Here is a 15,446-nt window from a genome sequence, read left to right as displayed (position 1 = left end):
CACTCAAAGCACAGCTAGATGGATCAGCTGACTTACTGCAAGACCACTTCCGATGTTCCCCTCCACCCTCTTCACTGAAACTAACCACTTGTGCTCACTGTCTGAACTTGTGGGCTTTATTCATGACAAAAAGAGCCCTGTGGCTGGTGAGTCAACTAGACGTCGCCACTTTCTCCTCCTTGCAGATGATCAGTCTGTTGGCTGCCCAAAAAAGTTAAAAATATTCTACAATGGGGGTTTTTTTAATCTCTTACTTCCCTTTTGCAAGCAGCTTACATGGTTGATTAAGGCACACTATATCATATGACCATGCATGAAAAGGGTACTTGAGTTAGTACAACAGTCTAGTAAACTATCATGAGTTGGGGGGGGGGGTTTGGACGAGTTCAACCCGGGGGAAAGGTCCTAATGAGTTGGGGGTGATGATCAGGAATCCCAAGAGGAGTCTTAGATCCAGGGGAAGGCTGAGTGTGTTGTCAAGAGAATAGACAACCTAAGTGTCATGGGATATCCCAAGCTCAATGTTACTACCAGCTGAGGTGGCTCAGATGTTTTTCCCCTGCAGGTGAGAAGCCACCTCTTTGGGGGGAAGCACTTAGGGATAAATCTGACAGCAAGCAGCCCTGTCATCTCCACCTATTTGGGACCACCAGGTCTCCCCATTTGCCCTTAGAGTTTATTTGGCCAAGCCATGCCCTCCTGCCCTTACAACTGATGATGTCAGATGCACGGAGGAAAAAACAAAGCTGAACCAAAGGGGAAGCCCCGACAATCAGATGGTTGTCAGCGCCTGTGCACTACACACAACACTTGGCAAGTGACAATCAGCTGACCATCCACACAGGCACCTGGTGTCATTGTGATTGACAGGTGGAAAGCCCTGTCCACCTGTCAAACATGGCTCACAGGGGAATAGAATATCCAGGTTCAGGTGCAATAAACCTCTGAATGCCAGCTGGAAGAGGACATGAAGTCAGGAAGGACTGCTGGTATTCTGTGTTAGTGGATTTTTCAGAAGCATTTGGGTGGCCAATGTGGAAAGTAGGATGCTGGACTAGGTGATGCAACTAATCTTGTATTCTTAATTTATACGAGGGCTGGTTCACATACTACTGTCCCAATGAGGGAGTCTCTCTTCTTACTTTGGAAGACTGATGAAAGGACCCTTGGTCACTGATGGTCAGCACAGGAGATTAGAGAGGATTCTAGGACAAACGTGCCTTGCTCCCTTGCACACACATGCTCCTTTCCAGTGAGAAAGAGGAGTGGCTTCTGCCACCAAACACCTGCCTTTCCTTATTAGTAACATCTAGAATTTTTAAAGTATTGCATTGTCTAAATGATCCAAAGTTGGTCTTCTCACACCAGAGAACACCTTTTCAAAGTGCTAAACCCTGGTGCCTTCATAGAAATTTCAGCAGTGGTAACAGGGCACAGATGGGTTCAGTGGCCAAACTTATCTTGTGGCCTTTTAATTTCATGCTGGAACATATAGTTCACTTGCGCTGTCTGTCCTCAGTGTCTATTTTCTCTCTCAGTAAAAGGGGATGTGGGGATCAGTGACTAAACTAGGAACAAGGAAACTGGTAAAATGGAAGTGGAACATTTGTCTGTAGAACAGGAAGAGGAATAGCATGCCACTTCCCCATCTATGCTTTGGTTCATGAGGCATAAGCATGCTGTAGACTGCAAATATTTACTTCATTTCCCCTCACAGTTAACACTGTTCCTTACTTTAAAATAAGCCTTCCCAGACCATGGCAGTATCACTTTGACTTTTTAAGTCAGGGTAATCAACATGGTGCTTTCCACAACTTGTGGACTACAAGTCCCATCAGTCACAGTAAGCACAGCCAATGGGAAGCGATGACAGGCACTGTAGTCTGCACTTGTGCGGGTTGCGATTCGGTGCTTCTGCACATGCACAAAGCGCAATTTAGCACTTCCGCTGAAACCCGGAAGTAACTGGTTCCAGTACTTCCGGGTTTCGGCGGGTCCGTAACCCGAAAAAATGCAACCTGAAGCGTCTGTAACCCAAGGTATGACTGTATTGGCTACCCCTGGCTTACGCACTTTTTCTGAATCATAAATTTTTCAAAACTGCAGCCTAGATCCGATAACTGGAGCCAATCAAGCTTTCCCATTAGGAAACACAGCAGAGATGACCAAGGAAATATATCCTATGATTAAGCAGAAGAGCGTGTTGCATGCAGCACTGCTTGGGGAGCAATGAAACAACTCCTATTGCTCATGCCTATTGCATTTCCCACACGGTCTTTGCCTTGGAGCCCCGTTGTTCATGGCCCTAGAAATGAGGGTTAGCATTGCAAGTGGGCCCATAAGCTTGGGTCCTCTGAATGGTGCTTACAGAACAGGCTTTCCCTTCTGTTCTCCCCACTGCAGCCCTCCCAAAAAGTGATCATGAGGTGCAGGAGACTCTCATGGATGGAGTGGAATGCGCTGCTGCAAAGGACTGCTCATGCTGAATACTTATGCATCCAAACCATATTCATTTTGTCTTTGTTAATCTGGGTAAAGCTGAAAACTTCTTTTTCCTCTTTAGGTAGGCCCACTGCAGAAAGTTTTGAAACCCCCAATTTATATGCAAAATATACACTTAAAAGTAAACAATAACAATGATCCAAAGTGACGTAAGGTGACACATACAACACTCACCATGAAATCTATATTGTTATCTTCGTTTCGAAAATGTTCCATCAGCTTCTCAAACCTCTGCTTTTCTCCACAAACCTGGAAAGGAATTGCAGAGAGGTTCCGTTATACATCTGTACACTAGAGGGAGTACTAAAAACACTGCTGAATACCTCTTGGCTTGTAACGTGCAAAAATAAATGGGAGTTCTGAACTAGACAAGTAGATATTCTGATACCACATATCCAGAATACTGCAGTCAGAAGCAGTGTCTGGGCAGAAATCGCTAAAATGTCCATTAAAATCCAGACATATGGCAACCCAGTGTGGCCTTTGGCGATTTCCCTTTAAAATAGCTCAAAAACTTTTGTTTTCTTTTGCGATGTTGCCAAAAACAGCTCAACAACTTTGCCCAAAAAATGTTCAACAACTTTTCTGTCCAGATTTTCACTGTTGTGAAATATGGCAACCTTAGCCACTATAAGCTTCTAATATACAAAAGAACATGGAAAATCACTATTTAATTTAACCGGGGTGGGGTCATGCTTAGTAACCAAATTTGGCGCCTCTTTTATTTGCTGTTGCATCTACAAAGGCAAGTTAATCCTCATAATAGCAACTTTTTCATTGCTTTGCTCCTTTGGGTTTTAACAACACCTTAACATAGAGAAATTAAACCACTGAAACTATGACAGGGAAACTGTTCACCAGTATAATTATAACAGGTTAGGTTGCTGTGAAAGGTATGGAAGCAGGAGCTGTAAAAAAAGGTTGGTAAACCTAGTGAAAAGCTTTGCCATTAGCATAAGCTCATTATGATCATTGATCTTGCTACAGCATGTATGATTTGTGTGATACAAAATGAACAGCACGTAGGCCTAGACTTACTTAGGATCCTTCAATGATGTCCTATTAAAATAATAACTGACCATGTCAGAGTCAATCATATTGTTAATACTACAGCAGGTGTGGAGACCACTGGACCCTCCAAATACTGCTGAACTACAGCTTCCATTAACCCTGGCACTTGATCAGGCTTGCTAGCGCTGTTGGAAGTTAGAGCTGACCAGCATCTGCAGGGCAAAACTTTCCCCATTCCTGCACTACAGAGGAAGCAGAGCTTAGAGCACAGTCTTGGCGAAGGCCCTAAGAACTGAGGCAGGAGGGGTCTTCTGCGTTAGACCAGGGCTTTCTTTTTTTTTTAGCCGGAGCTCACAGCAGCTCCGATCAGGTGGACAACTGTGGCTCATCCCAGTCACTGCCAGGGATTTCTGATGGTGGCACAGAAATTCGCTACACAATCAGGGCAATCCATCTGGCAAGCTGCTCTAAAAATTGCAGAACATTTGCCAATTGGCAACTGGAACAGGCAGATCAAGCCCTGGGACTCTGCTGAACTTTTGAGTTAAGTGAAAATGCGAGAATAAGACACAGAATTCAATTCAGAGTGAACTCCTTAAGGCAGGGGAATCAGGAGGCAACCATGAATATGATCTAACTTTTAATATGCTTATGCGTTTAAACCTTCAAGTCACACTCTCTTAATTGTTCTGCTTTCTTTCTTTTTCTCCCACTACCCAGAGGTCACAATGACTTCTTTTTCTTCTTAGTACAATGGTCTAGTGTAATCAACCCATTTCACTCCAGGGTAGTACTATTTTGGGAGGGTGTTTCTTCCAGACTGGCATTGCGAGCTTACAGATTGTTGGGGGAACAAAAGACCAGTTTTCTTGCAAGTTTCTGTTTAAGTAAATGGTTGTTTAATGTTTACTAGGCTGAAAATACTTTGGAATAAAAATAATACACACACCAAGAGGGCTAACATCATTTGCAGATTACATCTCCAGGCAAAGACGATTGGCTCATGTTTTCCAACACGTCCTGCTGTTACTTATAAAATTAAATAGCTGAATAGACCAGTAAGAATGAAGCTGGCTTCTTATTTGCAATAAAATTCCCCTCCTGAGTTATGATACATAAATTTGAACCTCTATTAATCTCTGTAAGAGTCTGGGGTTCAACAATGGACCCTGCAGGAGGGAAAGTAATGAAAAATAAACAGCCACAGTCCACTTGCCAAGCACTGATCCTCAAGCTCACTAAAAAGTAATAACAACAACAATAACAATAAATCCTTCACAGCCTTCTATCACAGGCCCAAAATTCTGATGTCATAACACTGCATTTACTTGTTGGTAAGCCCCATTGTTTTCAATGGATTTTTTTTCTCCAAGTGAGCATATTTAGAATTGTAGCCTTGGCCAGACTAACCAAGGAACATGATGAGGTGCATTTTCACCAGTCCTTTCAATCACAGGTTTTAAAAAAGCACGTTTAACACCATCACTGGTTTTTTTGAAAATAATTCAGCCCCATGAAGCCCCAATCCAGGGCCACATTCTTGATTTGTGTTGGCATTGATCTGGTTTCCTGACCATAAATTCTCCCTTCCATCTGCACTTTGGGGGCAAATAAGAGCGCAGACATTGATTTCTGTATGGCTGCTTTTCCTCCCAAATAAAAGTGGCAGAATTAAGCATGCCCCTTCTACAAGTAGAGCTCTCTTCAAGCTTCCAAGGCAATTTGTGAGACTGCATTAGGCTGGTCCACAACAGGGCCTTCTCGGTAGCAGTTCCCCATTTACAGAAAGCCTTCCCTAGAGAGATGAGCCTGTCTGCCTTTAGTATTATCATTCAGGAGGAATTTAAATTCGTCCCTGCTTATCCAGGCATTTGATGTCTGGAAGATACTGTTCCTGGTAATCTGGAAATCATTTGATGTTTAGGAAATCTGGATGCTTTTAAATGTTTTCAAACATTTTTATTTTTTAAAATTTAATTGCGTTATTTTGCATTCTTGTTGTTTGCCACCCTGGGCTCCTTCGGGAGGAAGGGTGAGGTATAACATGATAAGCAAACAAGCCAACTTGGAAGGGGGGGGAGAGTTAAGTCTGAAATATGACTGTCGGACAATTTATTGCATGACGGATGGTAACTACAATTCATTTCTTATAAATAAAACCAAATTTGATCCCATATAACACAAAGAGAGAAATACAGCCTCCCTTAAACTGAAGAGAATGCTAACAAACCCGACTCAGCCATCCATTTATATTGTATAGCTTCTCTTCAGAAGAGTTGTTCTGTACAAAATAATAATGATAAAAATTAAATTAAAAAAAATGAAGATCAACCCATACTCCAGTTTTAATGTAACTGCAATATATCTGTAAACTTGGTATCCCAGGATGTTTCAGAGGCTGGATTAAACTAGATTAAACTACTGGAACCAGCTCAATATGTCTGCCTGACTTCCTGTCCCATTTAGCTGCTCATAAATATCAGATAACAGACCTTCATATATCATTTTAATGTAGTGCAGAGGAACTTTCTTTTGACACACAGTGGCCAAACAATGTGCTGGGATTGTAATGAATGTCATTTATTAAGCCTGGAACTGGGGGAAAGAGCATGCTGATATTCAAACTGGATGAAGCATAGCTCTTCTCAAGGACAACTAAGGCTACAATCCTAATTCCACTCCCCTGGGAGAAAGACCCATTGAATACAGTGTGAATAATGTCTGCGTAGATATGGTGAGGATTACACTAAAATGAAAGAACAGTATAGGAAACAAGAGCAGACAAAACAGAAAGCACAAAAAAATCCCTTTAGTGCCAAAGGCTCTTCTATATCCTTTCAAACAGGTGAATCATTATTTTTAAATGAACCACGACAGCTCGGTTCTCAGATGCATTCCAAAAGGAATGTATTCCTTATGCACTGCTGCCTGAACTTAGCAACAACCAAGTGTGTGTGTATGTGTATTTTAAAAATGAGCTGGTACATGGAAATATGCTGCAGATTCAAGCCTTTGTCACAATTCGCTAATGAGATCACAGGAGGTCCTTCTGCCCCCAATGGAAACAACAAACAGCAGCAGAGAAGAACTCTAATGTCTCTCGTACATTCGCCTCTTATACCTCCTCCCCACAGCATTCAGGCACAGCCTCAAACACACACCTCCTTTCCACTCACCAATTCATATATTCCCTACCTAGCTCAGACCTCTCTGTCCCACAAAAGGGAATGAGCAGCTTCTGTCTTCATTCTTAAAAGGCAATTTGACAGGAGCTTGTCACAGAGTACTTCCTCCTTAGACTGAAGACTCTAGCTTACCCTCCATTTTTGAAATGATCCTGGATTGAGTGGTGTGGGTGTGGGTGAAGTTTGGCCTGCATTTATGACTTTAATTTTTTATTTTTTTTTTAGCCGCTGTTTTAACAGTCTTAAACTTAACTTGGCTCTGGCTTTAATAGTTGGTTTTACTGTTCTGCCCATTCAAAATTATTGCCTATTACTATACCCTATAATAACTACACACTATAATTATTTAGTGCATTTATTCTTGGTTTAACCTCTCATTTGCATGCAGTTCTGGGAACCCTTCGAGTTCGAAGAGAGGGATAAAAATGGAGGAAATAAATGTTAAATGTGTATTTCTTGGATGGATGTAAGAGAGCTGGGGAAGCATCCTGCTCTGTCAGCAGCTGCTCAAGTTCAGTCACAGTTCCACTGGACATCATGCTGTTTAATGTTTTCGTGTGTATTTTCCAGGTATTTCCATTTCTTACTCCAAAAGCACTGGTGACATTGGGGGGGGGGGTTACTCATACTACTACATCCCTCATGCTTCTCTGTGACTCCACAGCCATCTATGGACCAGTCAATGTCCTACTACTATCTCCATAGAGGGCTTCCAAGTTCACAATTCTACAGAAAATGTAATAATAAAATGGTAAAGTATATGTTTCACAATGTTACCTGCTAATTAGGTTGATCTATTTAGACCTGGGATGGGGAAACTGGGGCCCTCCAGATGTTTCTGGACTACAGACCCCCGAATTAAAAGAAACGTAACTCAATGTGCTAAAAATGTGTGGATTTTATATACAAAACAGCCCAATGTGTTTTGGCCAATTATCATTTAACTGGCGACAGCTAATGTGAATGAGAGAGATTATTTACCAGAGAACTCTGTGGGCTGTTTTTGTCAATTTGACCTCTGAAGGTTTTTAAACAACAGTGGGGCAAAACATGTTGGCTTGTTTTGAAAATAAAACCCCTACCAGTGAAGGAAGTGGGGCAAAATAAGGGAGAGGGAGGTGGAAAGAAAGGAGGGGGGAGGGAGAGGTAGGGAGAAGTGCAGAGGAAAGATCAGTCAGATGGGTCAAGGATTTTATTTGCAAGGTTGGAGAAATAGATAAGACTGCTTAGAGTCATGGAATTGTAGGGTCTGGCTCAGTTGGAGCATGGTGCTGATAATGGCCAAGGTTGCAAGTTAGATCACCATATGGGACAGCTGCATAATCCTGCATTGCAGGGGGCTGTGAGCCAATGTTTTGTATTATAGTCCCAAAATGCAAGACCTGTGCTCCTTCACACTCCCTCCCTTATAGCCGCTTTTAACCATTTGTCCTTGTTTTTATCTTTTTAAGTTATGTATGATATAATCACCTTCTAACTACCAGTTTTTACCCCTTACCTGTTTTAAGTCTTAAGTGTTCACTTTATCCGTAAGTTTTATCTTATGCTGGTCTGCGACCGAAATAAAAGCTTGATGCTGATACTATGTATTATGAACCACGGCGATCTGACATTAATTAGGATCCTGCTTCTAGATTCAGTGTGAACTAGTGTCACAAACTAATTTGCACATGGAGGCTAATGTTCACCACACTAGAAGCGGCGTGAGATAAGCATGCTGAAATGTGTCCCCATGATGCACATGTATGAACAGCTACATTAGTCTCAGGCTGGGCCTCATGAAATAAAGATGAGCCGCTGAGCTCCGGCAGACCTTATCCAAAGCAGCTGTGCAAGGCACATGGCAATCTCTGATGAAACAAGAGCAACCTACCTCTTTAAAATTATCAAAGGCAGACAAAATGATTTCGTGCCCTCCTCTTACAAGACAAACTGCTGCCAACAGTTCTAAGACCAGCGCCTTTGTTCTGTGCAAAGGAAGGAAGAGAGAAATCAATTAGAGCAATGTGATGACTCAGCTTTCGCAAGATGGATGTGACGGCATCTGAGAATAATATTTCTTCAATATTCAGCTGCTGCTTCAAAAGAATGACCCTGCTATTAGCTTCAAGCAAGATGTTGCAAATGCTCAGTACCTCTGCGGGTCATAGAGTTGTTTGTGTCAAGTTAAGCGATCGCAACTTTAGATTACAGCAAACTAGCTGAAGGAGGAATTAATCAAGGACTGTAGCATATGCAAATGAGGGGTTTCTCGCAGAGCAACTTCAAGCAGGAAAAACTAATCATCGCCACACACAAAATTTCCAACACAAAAAAGGAGCCTTTTACCTGGGATTCTTGTTGTTCAGGCTTAGTGCAATTTCGTTAACAGCATGGGGGTGCGACATGACCATATTGAACCCGTACTAAAAGAGAAATTGGAAATAAGAGTTGAGTGTTTGGAATGCATTATTATCTTTATTAAAAATCTGCAAACCTGGGCAATTTCACTCATTTCTTGATAGTGAGTGCAAGTTTGCTACTGAATGTAACTGAATTAAACTGGGAATTAGAGCCAATCCAGGCTTGTTTGTACATTAGGGTTGCCATATTTTGAGGAGCAAAAAAGAGGACACTATGACAACTCTCATTTTAAATACCCCTACTATAGGTAGGCTATAGAGACTGTGATATATTGCTGAGGGGGGCAGGAGAAGAGAAGAGGAAAGCAAGTCTTCAGCTACCAGTTAAGTCTATATCTTATCCAGAAAGCCAGAGATATTTTGGCAAATTTAAAAAATCTACCCGGAAAGAAATTTTACCCTGAAAAAAAGGACATGTCATGGAAAAAGAGGACACATGGCAACCCTATACATCTAAATACGACTGACCACAAGATTCAGTCTGAATTCTGATTTGGTGTTTAGAAAGCAACCCACCTTAATCCAAAGCAGTTTGTAGGTTGTCCAATTCAGCTCAGGGTCAATCCAAGTCTGCTTTGTTTCCCCCTACCAATTGACTATTAATACCACCTAGAATGCATCCTGACCGTGCCAGGAATTAATGCCAACTTTTTTACCCAGTTTCAGTTGCAAAATGCTTGGTTGATCTGCCAAAAACGTACCATGCTTTATATTACTATGTCATACTCCTAGTAGGCCCAATTAAATCAATGGACATGAATAACCTGAGTCTATTTATTTCAATCTACTATGAGTATGACTTCGTTAGAGACAAGCCTTTAATAATTATCAGTAGTGGGAGTCACAGGGATAACCACTATTTTTGTTTTCTCTCCATAGCTTTCAGTTATAGTGCTTTACACAATATTTTGTGCCCACATGATTCAGCCTACTGTATTTTTATAAGCATGGACACTTGCTTCCTTTACTGAGGAAAGGAACACAATCCATCCCATTGAAATAAGTTACCAAAAGAACTAAAGTTTTGTTACCTGGTAATTCATGATGGCACGTAAACACATGATGCAGACATGGACATCATCCTTTTTACTCACTAATCTTGAATTTTTAAGTGTTCTTCTGCTTGGTAAGGTGTTATACCTGCAAAGAGAAGATATTTGGCTATTAACAAAAACTGATTTTCCATCCGTTCTCTGCCATCACCTGTGAAGATACGCAAGCAGTCTCATTACTGATAATGACAACAGCACAACAAAATAATAACAGCAGCAGCAGCAACCACCAAGTCTTGCATTAGCATTTCAGTTGCTGCAAAATGTTCATATTAGTATCATGAACCAATTAACAAAGTTAACTTCATATTATACCATGGAATCATAGTTGGAAAGGTTAGAAGACATTTCAGTAGAACTGTTAACTGGTGCGTTATACAACAGATCTAGATTCAGTTGGATTATTTTTATTCAGTTGTGTAACAAACTCAAAGGCCTTTATGCTATGAGAAAAGGATTGTAATACAGTAATTCCCGGTATTTCTGCATCCTCTCGAGCACCTGTCCTTCTGCTTTTTCTGAGGTTAATAGATGCACTAAGAAAACTGACATCTTTGCAACAACAAGCGAAGATGTGCTAGTTTAGCAGCTGTTTACATTGTGATTACAACCTGGCACCTGTCAGGTCTTGGCACTCCATCAATGCATGATGTCTGGAGTAATCACTTAATCACTGCTGTGGTACTTTAGGTCCTAGCAAAGCCATACATTCTTTCGGAATAAACTCTCTAGCTGTCAGTTTCTTGCCAAGTGTCACTCATCCAAAGAGCTACATGTTGCATGAAAGGCGGGAAACGTTAACACCAATGTTCTTTGGCTTCATCTTGTATCTGCCTACACAACTGAGTTCCACACAAGCATATCCAACACTTTAACGGGGATTTTCTCGAGCTTCACAGAGAGCAAACCTACATGTACATTGAAAATCCACAGCAGATTCTCCCCGAGACTGTAGCGTCAACCTCCACCACACTAGAAATTCAACACCCGATTCAGTTTTACGGTGTTTCTGCAGACTTTGCTCACATATCGTCAGAGCAATGCTAACTCCTGATCTGTGACGGTGGAAAGAAGAGCACACCCTGCCCACCAGCAGTGTTGCTGCTGACAGAAGTTGTCATAAGTCATGGATAGGATAAAAAGCCATCCCATTTCCTAGTAAAGGGTTTAATCCGGGCCCCTCTGCTTCACTAGCCTAGAGTTGGCACCACAAGACAGTGGAGAACTACCATCACCTCCACCCACGTTCCACCCTGGCCAGCAGGGCTGTAGAGTTGGCAAGAAATCCCCTGCCACCACCCCTAGTTAGCACTGCACTCTTTCAAGTGTATATTCATGACTATAAGGGCTAAAGACTTTCTTTTTAAAATGGAGAAAGATAAACAAAAGCTGAGATTCTCAAGAACCTGGGTTTGGTGCCCACTAGCTTACTGTGGCTTTCCTGCACTCACGCAGCCCTGCATGTAAAATTCTATCAGCTCTCCATTCATCCCCCCCACCCCATAAAGCTCTGTACTAAAGCAGAGCCTCCTTCTAAAGGTCCTGTAATAATAAGTTTACACAGAACATATCGGCTGCCATGGTTGGTTGGATGGTTAAGCTTAGAAGTGCTATTACATACTTGGATTCTTCAGAAACACACACACACACACACGTTGGACCCAGGCCCAGTTCTTCCATGGCCTCTACTTACTTATTTAATATTCATGGGGAACTGTTTTCATTAGTCAAGTTACAACAGCACTCTGCATTTGAAAAAACAACAACAACTACCATCATCTAACAAACTCCAATGCAGCTCATTATCCCACAATGCATTAGGAAAAATATACTTTTATTAACATGTTTTATCTACAGTATCATTTTAACATGCAGGTATAAATGTTCATAGATTAGGTGCTTTTTAATAACCTGCTCCTTCTAATTGCCAAATAAAACAACCTAGCACTATTCAACCTAGCCAAATAAAAGCTAATTATTCTAAAATTGTTTTAGCTGTTGCTTTTAATGGCCATCTTACTAAATCATCCTAGCGTAATTTAACTAGGGCTGAAATACTACACAAGGAGCAAGTCTTGTTGAAGTATATGAAGCCAAAATATATAGGTCTGGATGCAATTATAATGATGTCTGCATTTAAACTGAAAACCTTACTTACCAGTATGAAAGAAACAGACACTCAATATTCCCGAGCTTCATGTTAATAGAGAAAATGTTTCCATTTGTTCTATACCAACTCTCTGCCAGGTCTCATTGGCAGTTACCATCATGTGATAATTAAATTCGATATGAGAACATCACAGCCTTTGTTCTCACTGGATATTCTCATAAGCAAGCATGTCAGTCCATCAAAGGCAGCTGGTGCCTCAGACCAACATATTTTGGGGGAAATTCATATCCTATACCATTTATTGAACACTGACTCTGAAACTTTGGAGGGAGGGATAATTCAGGACACCTACACCACAGTTCTGAGAGCTTTCACAGGGTGAGATTCACAATTTTCTCCAAACATGTATCTCTGACTGAAACGTCAATCAATAAATCAGGGCACTGTACATTAGATATTACTTAAATTTGCAATGAACAGAAATAACAAACAAGTGATATCTCCCTCTGACACAAAATAAATAAATGTAGCTGTATACTCTCTGTTGAGCATAAATAGGCGAGTGAAAAAGACCTGTGTACATTCATGAAAAATATATATTTCTGATAGGTGGAAAGATGAAATAAAATATTATCTTGTGCCGTGCAGCAGGCCTTGCAGAGATCTGTTCCTCACTGCTCATATATGCTTCATCGTGGCAGCACATGATATATGTTATTTCAGCTCTAATGTCAACTGTCTAAGCTAGTTTATGCTACAGCTTGGAAAAGCTATTTTAAAAAGTGCATTACTGCCATAATTTCCAATGTTCATATAACTACCCATTTTTATTAGCCACCCTCTTCTACTAAAATATTATCATAAATGGAACCAGGAACAGCTACTTAAAAAATGGAATGCTATTAAAGAACATATGAGTTGGGACTCTGCAGTATAACTCCCTTCAGGCCAGCTCTCAGACTGAGCATGTAAATACAGGGCAAAGCTCATTTTGCTTTCTGGACTCAAGTGCACCACTTCTAAGGTTATCTAAAAGATTGTGCTCTCCCATGCAAGCCTGTCTGGGTTGTAAGAACTCTGAGAGAGCCTCTTCTTTCTGTTCCATCAACACCTGAAGTGTTTGGGTAGGAATTTGATAGGTGGTCTTCTCATTGATTGCTCCCAAACTCTGGATCTCCTTGCCAAGCAAGGCCCTTCTAGTCCTGAGGTGACTTGAGGACAACATTCACCCTTGGGCCAATCCTCCAAGGCCAGATACCAGTGGTGGGTGCAACCACACCACTCTCTTGCATAGAACACAAATAGACAGCTGTCTGGTCAGCTGAGGAGGAGAGGCTATTGTCTTCTTCCCATTCATCATCTGGGGCACTCTGCCCCTAACCCCCCTACACTCCTATTAAGAAAAAAGTCACTGTGTGTAATCCAGGTTTCCAGAATGGAAAATTAACACCAATTTCTGTTGGTGAAATGAATATTCTGGGCTGAATACCAGGCAAGAGTCATTACAGCTGGCAAAGCTACAGCCAAGCTGAAGGGACAATTATTTAAGGGCCTCTGTTAATGAGGAAACACTTTACATTAACCAGCTACAGGAGTGGAAGAGACTGAAAATTCCTAATCTGGATGTTTATTTCTCGGTGCTATGAGCAATGTGGTATGTGTGTGGATATTCCTTGAAGTTATCCATTTCAATTATTACATTAATTGGCAGAGGGCCTTCTCGGTAGTGGCGCCCGCCCTGTGGAACGCTCTCCCATCAGATGTCAAAGAGATAAACAACTACCTGACATTTAGAAGACATCTGAAGGCAGCCCTGTTTAGGGAAGTTTTTGATGTGTGACATTTTAATGTATTTTTAATCTTTGTTGGAAGCTGCCCAGAGTGGCTGGGGAAACCCAGCCAGATGGGCGGGGTACAAATAATAAATTGTTGTAGTTGTTGTTGTTGTTGATGTTGTTGTTGTTGTTATAGATGCTAAGATTAAGATAAACTTAAGTAAGGTCATCAAAGGAAATTTTCATTTCCATTCTCTCCACTGCAGCCCCTATCCCCATTTTCCCAGAAAGTCTCTCCGGAGGATCAGTGGCTCTCCTGAACAAATCTGGGATGGGGTGAAGGGAGCTGCTGGAGAAGAAGACAAGGGCCCAAGCTTGGGTGTGCCTCCATCCAATTTTGGACAGTTCCCCACTCCAACTTCCCCTTGTGCTGTATCCCACATTGTTCAGGAGCCCACACCCAACTCTTAGAAGAGGCTGCAGAGAGAGAGAAGGGGTAAGAAACATTCCTTCTGTGAACTTCATTAATATGTCACCGTATCTTAGATTGCAAGCCATATCAGCACATTAGGTTCCTCTATCTCAGCAGTTGAGAAACAAGTGGGGTTTGTTTCTGACACTTTGTGGATAAAGATCCATAGCTCAGAAAAATATATATATAAAGGAGAATAGAAAACAGAACGTTGCTCTTGATCTTTGCTTATGCGGCATGACTTTAGCCTCAAGTTTATTGCTTTGACAATGGCTGTAAGATGTGGGCATATTTTTGGTGCTTTTCAACTGTCAGCAGATATCAGAGCTTTAGTATGTATCTCTATCTTCAGCATTTCCTCTGTTTTGTTTGCTTTATAGTGGCAGAAAACACTGGTACCTAGTGGAGACATTTCACTTAAAGGAGAACTTGACATGACACACCCACACACACCCACACCCCAACTGAATCTAGGGTGGGTGAGGTTATGCCCCTTGGTCTTTCACTGCTTTCTTTTCATTTCTTGATACCAAATGTTAGGAAATTTAGAGGAGCTGCTGATTTTCATTTTTCTTCTGCTGCAAGTCAGAGATGATGCCTCTGATAATATATTTATTTTAGTAATTAATATCACATGTTTCCCTTTTTGCCCTCCACTTGTCCTTTTTTCTTTCTCTCTTTCAAAGGCACGTTCTAAAGACAGAGAAGCCTTGGGGGGTGGGAAGAAATCCACCCTGTCCATAATTCTCTAGCTTTAGAGGTTTTCTTACTTCCAGAGAATGAGCTGCAAAGCACCCAGGTCAAAGCTCACCAGGGCCATAGATTTTTAGGCAATCCCGCTATCTTTCAGTCTCAGTGCACACTACAATGGTACCTCGGGTTACATATGCTTCAGGTTACTTACGCTTCAGGTTACAAACTCCGCTAACCCAGAAAT

At 41.5% G+C, this 15,446-nt stretch overlaps 1 protein-coding gene across 9 annotated transcripts in view; it reads right to left on the bottom strand.

Moving 5' to 3' along the window:
• FMNL2 (formin like 2) overlaps positions 1–15,446 on the bottom strand; it is a 195,302-nt gene that overhangs the window by 36,883 nt on the left and 142,973 nt on the right. For all 9 annotated transcript variants that reach the window (XM_083493674.1, XM_083493675.1, XM_083493672.1 and 6 more), the window contains exons 7-10: positions 10,132–10,240; positions 9,027–9,103; positions 8,572–8,665; positions 2,677–2,751 (exon numbers count right to left, since the gene is read on the bottom strand). In XM_083493674.1, the coding sequence (XP_083349800.1) occupies positions 2,677–2,751; positions 8,572–8,665; positions 9,027–9,103; positions 10,132–10,240 (355 nt within the window). The remainder of the gene's footprint in view (positions 1–2,676; positions 2,752–8,571; positions 8,666–9,026; positions 9,104–10,131; positions 10,241–15,446) is intronic.

The sequence above is a fragment of the Podarcis liolepis genome, assembly GCF_965112155.1.
Source record: "Podarcis liolepis genome assembly, chromosome: 1".
NCBI classification, from domain to species: Eukaryota; Metazoa; Chordata; class Lepidosauria; order Squamata; family Lacertidae; genus Podarcis; species Podarcis liolepis.
This window is presented reverse-complemented; position numbering and strand designations above follow the sequence as displayed.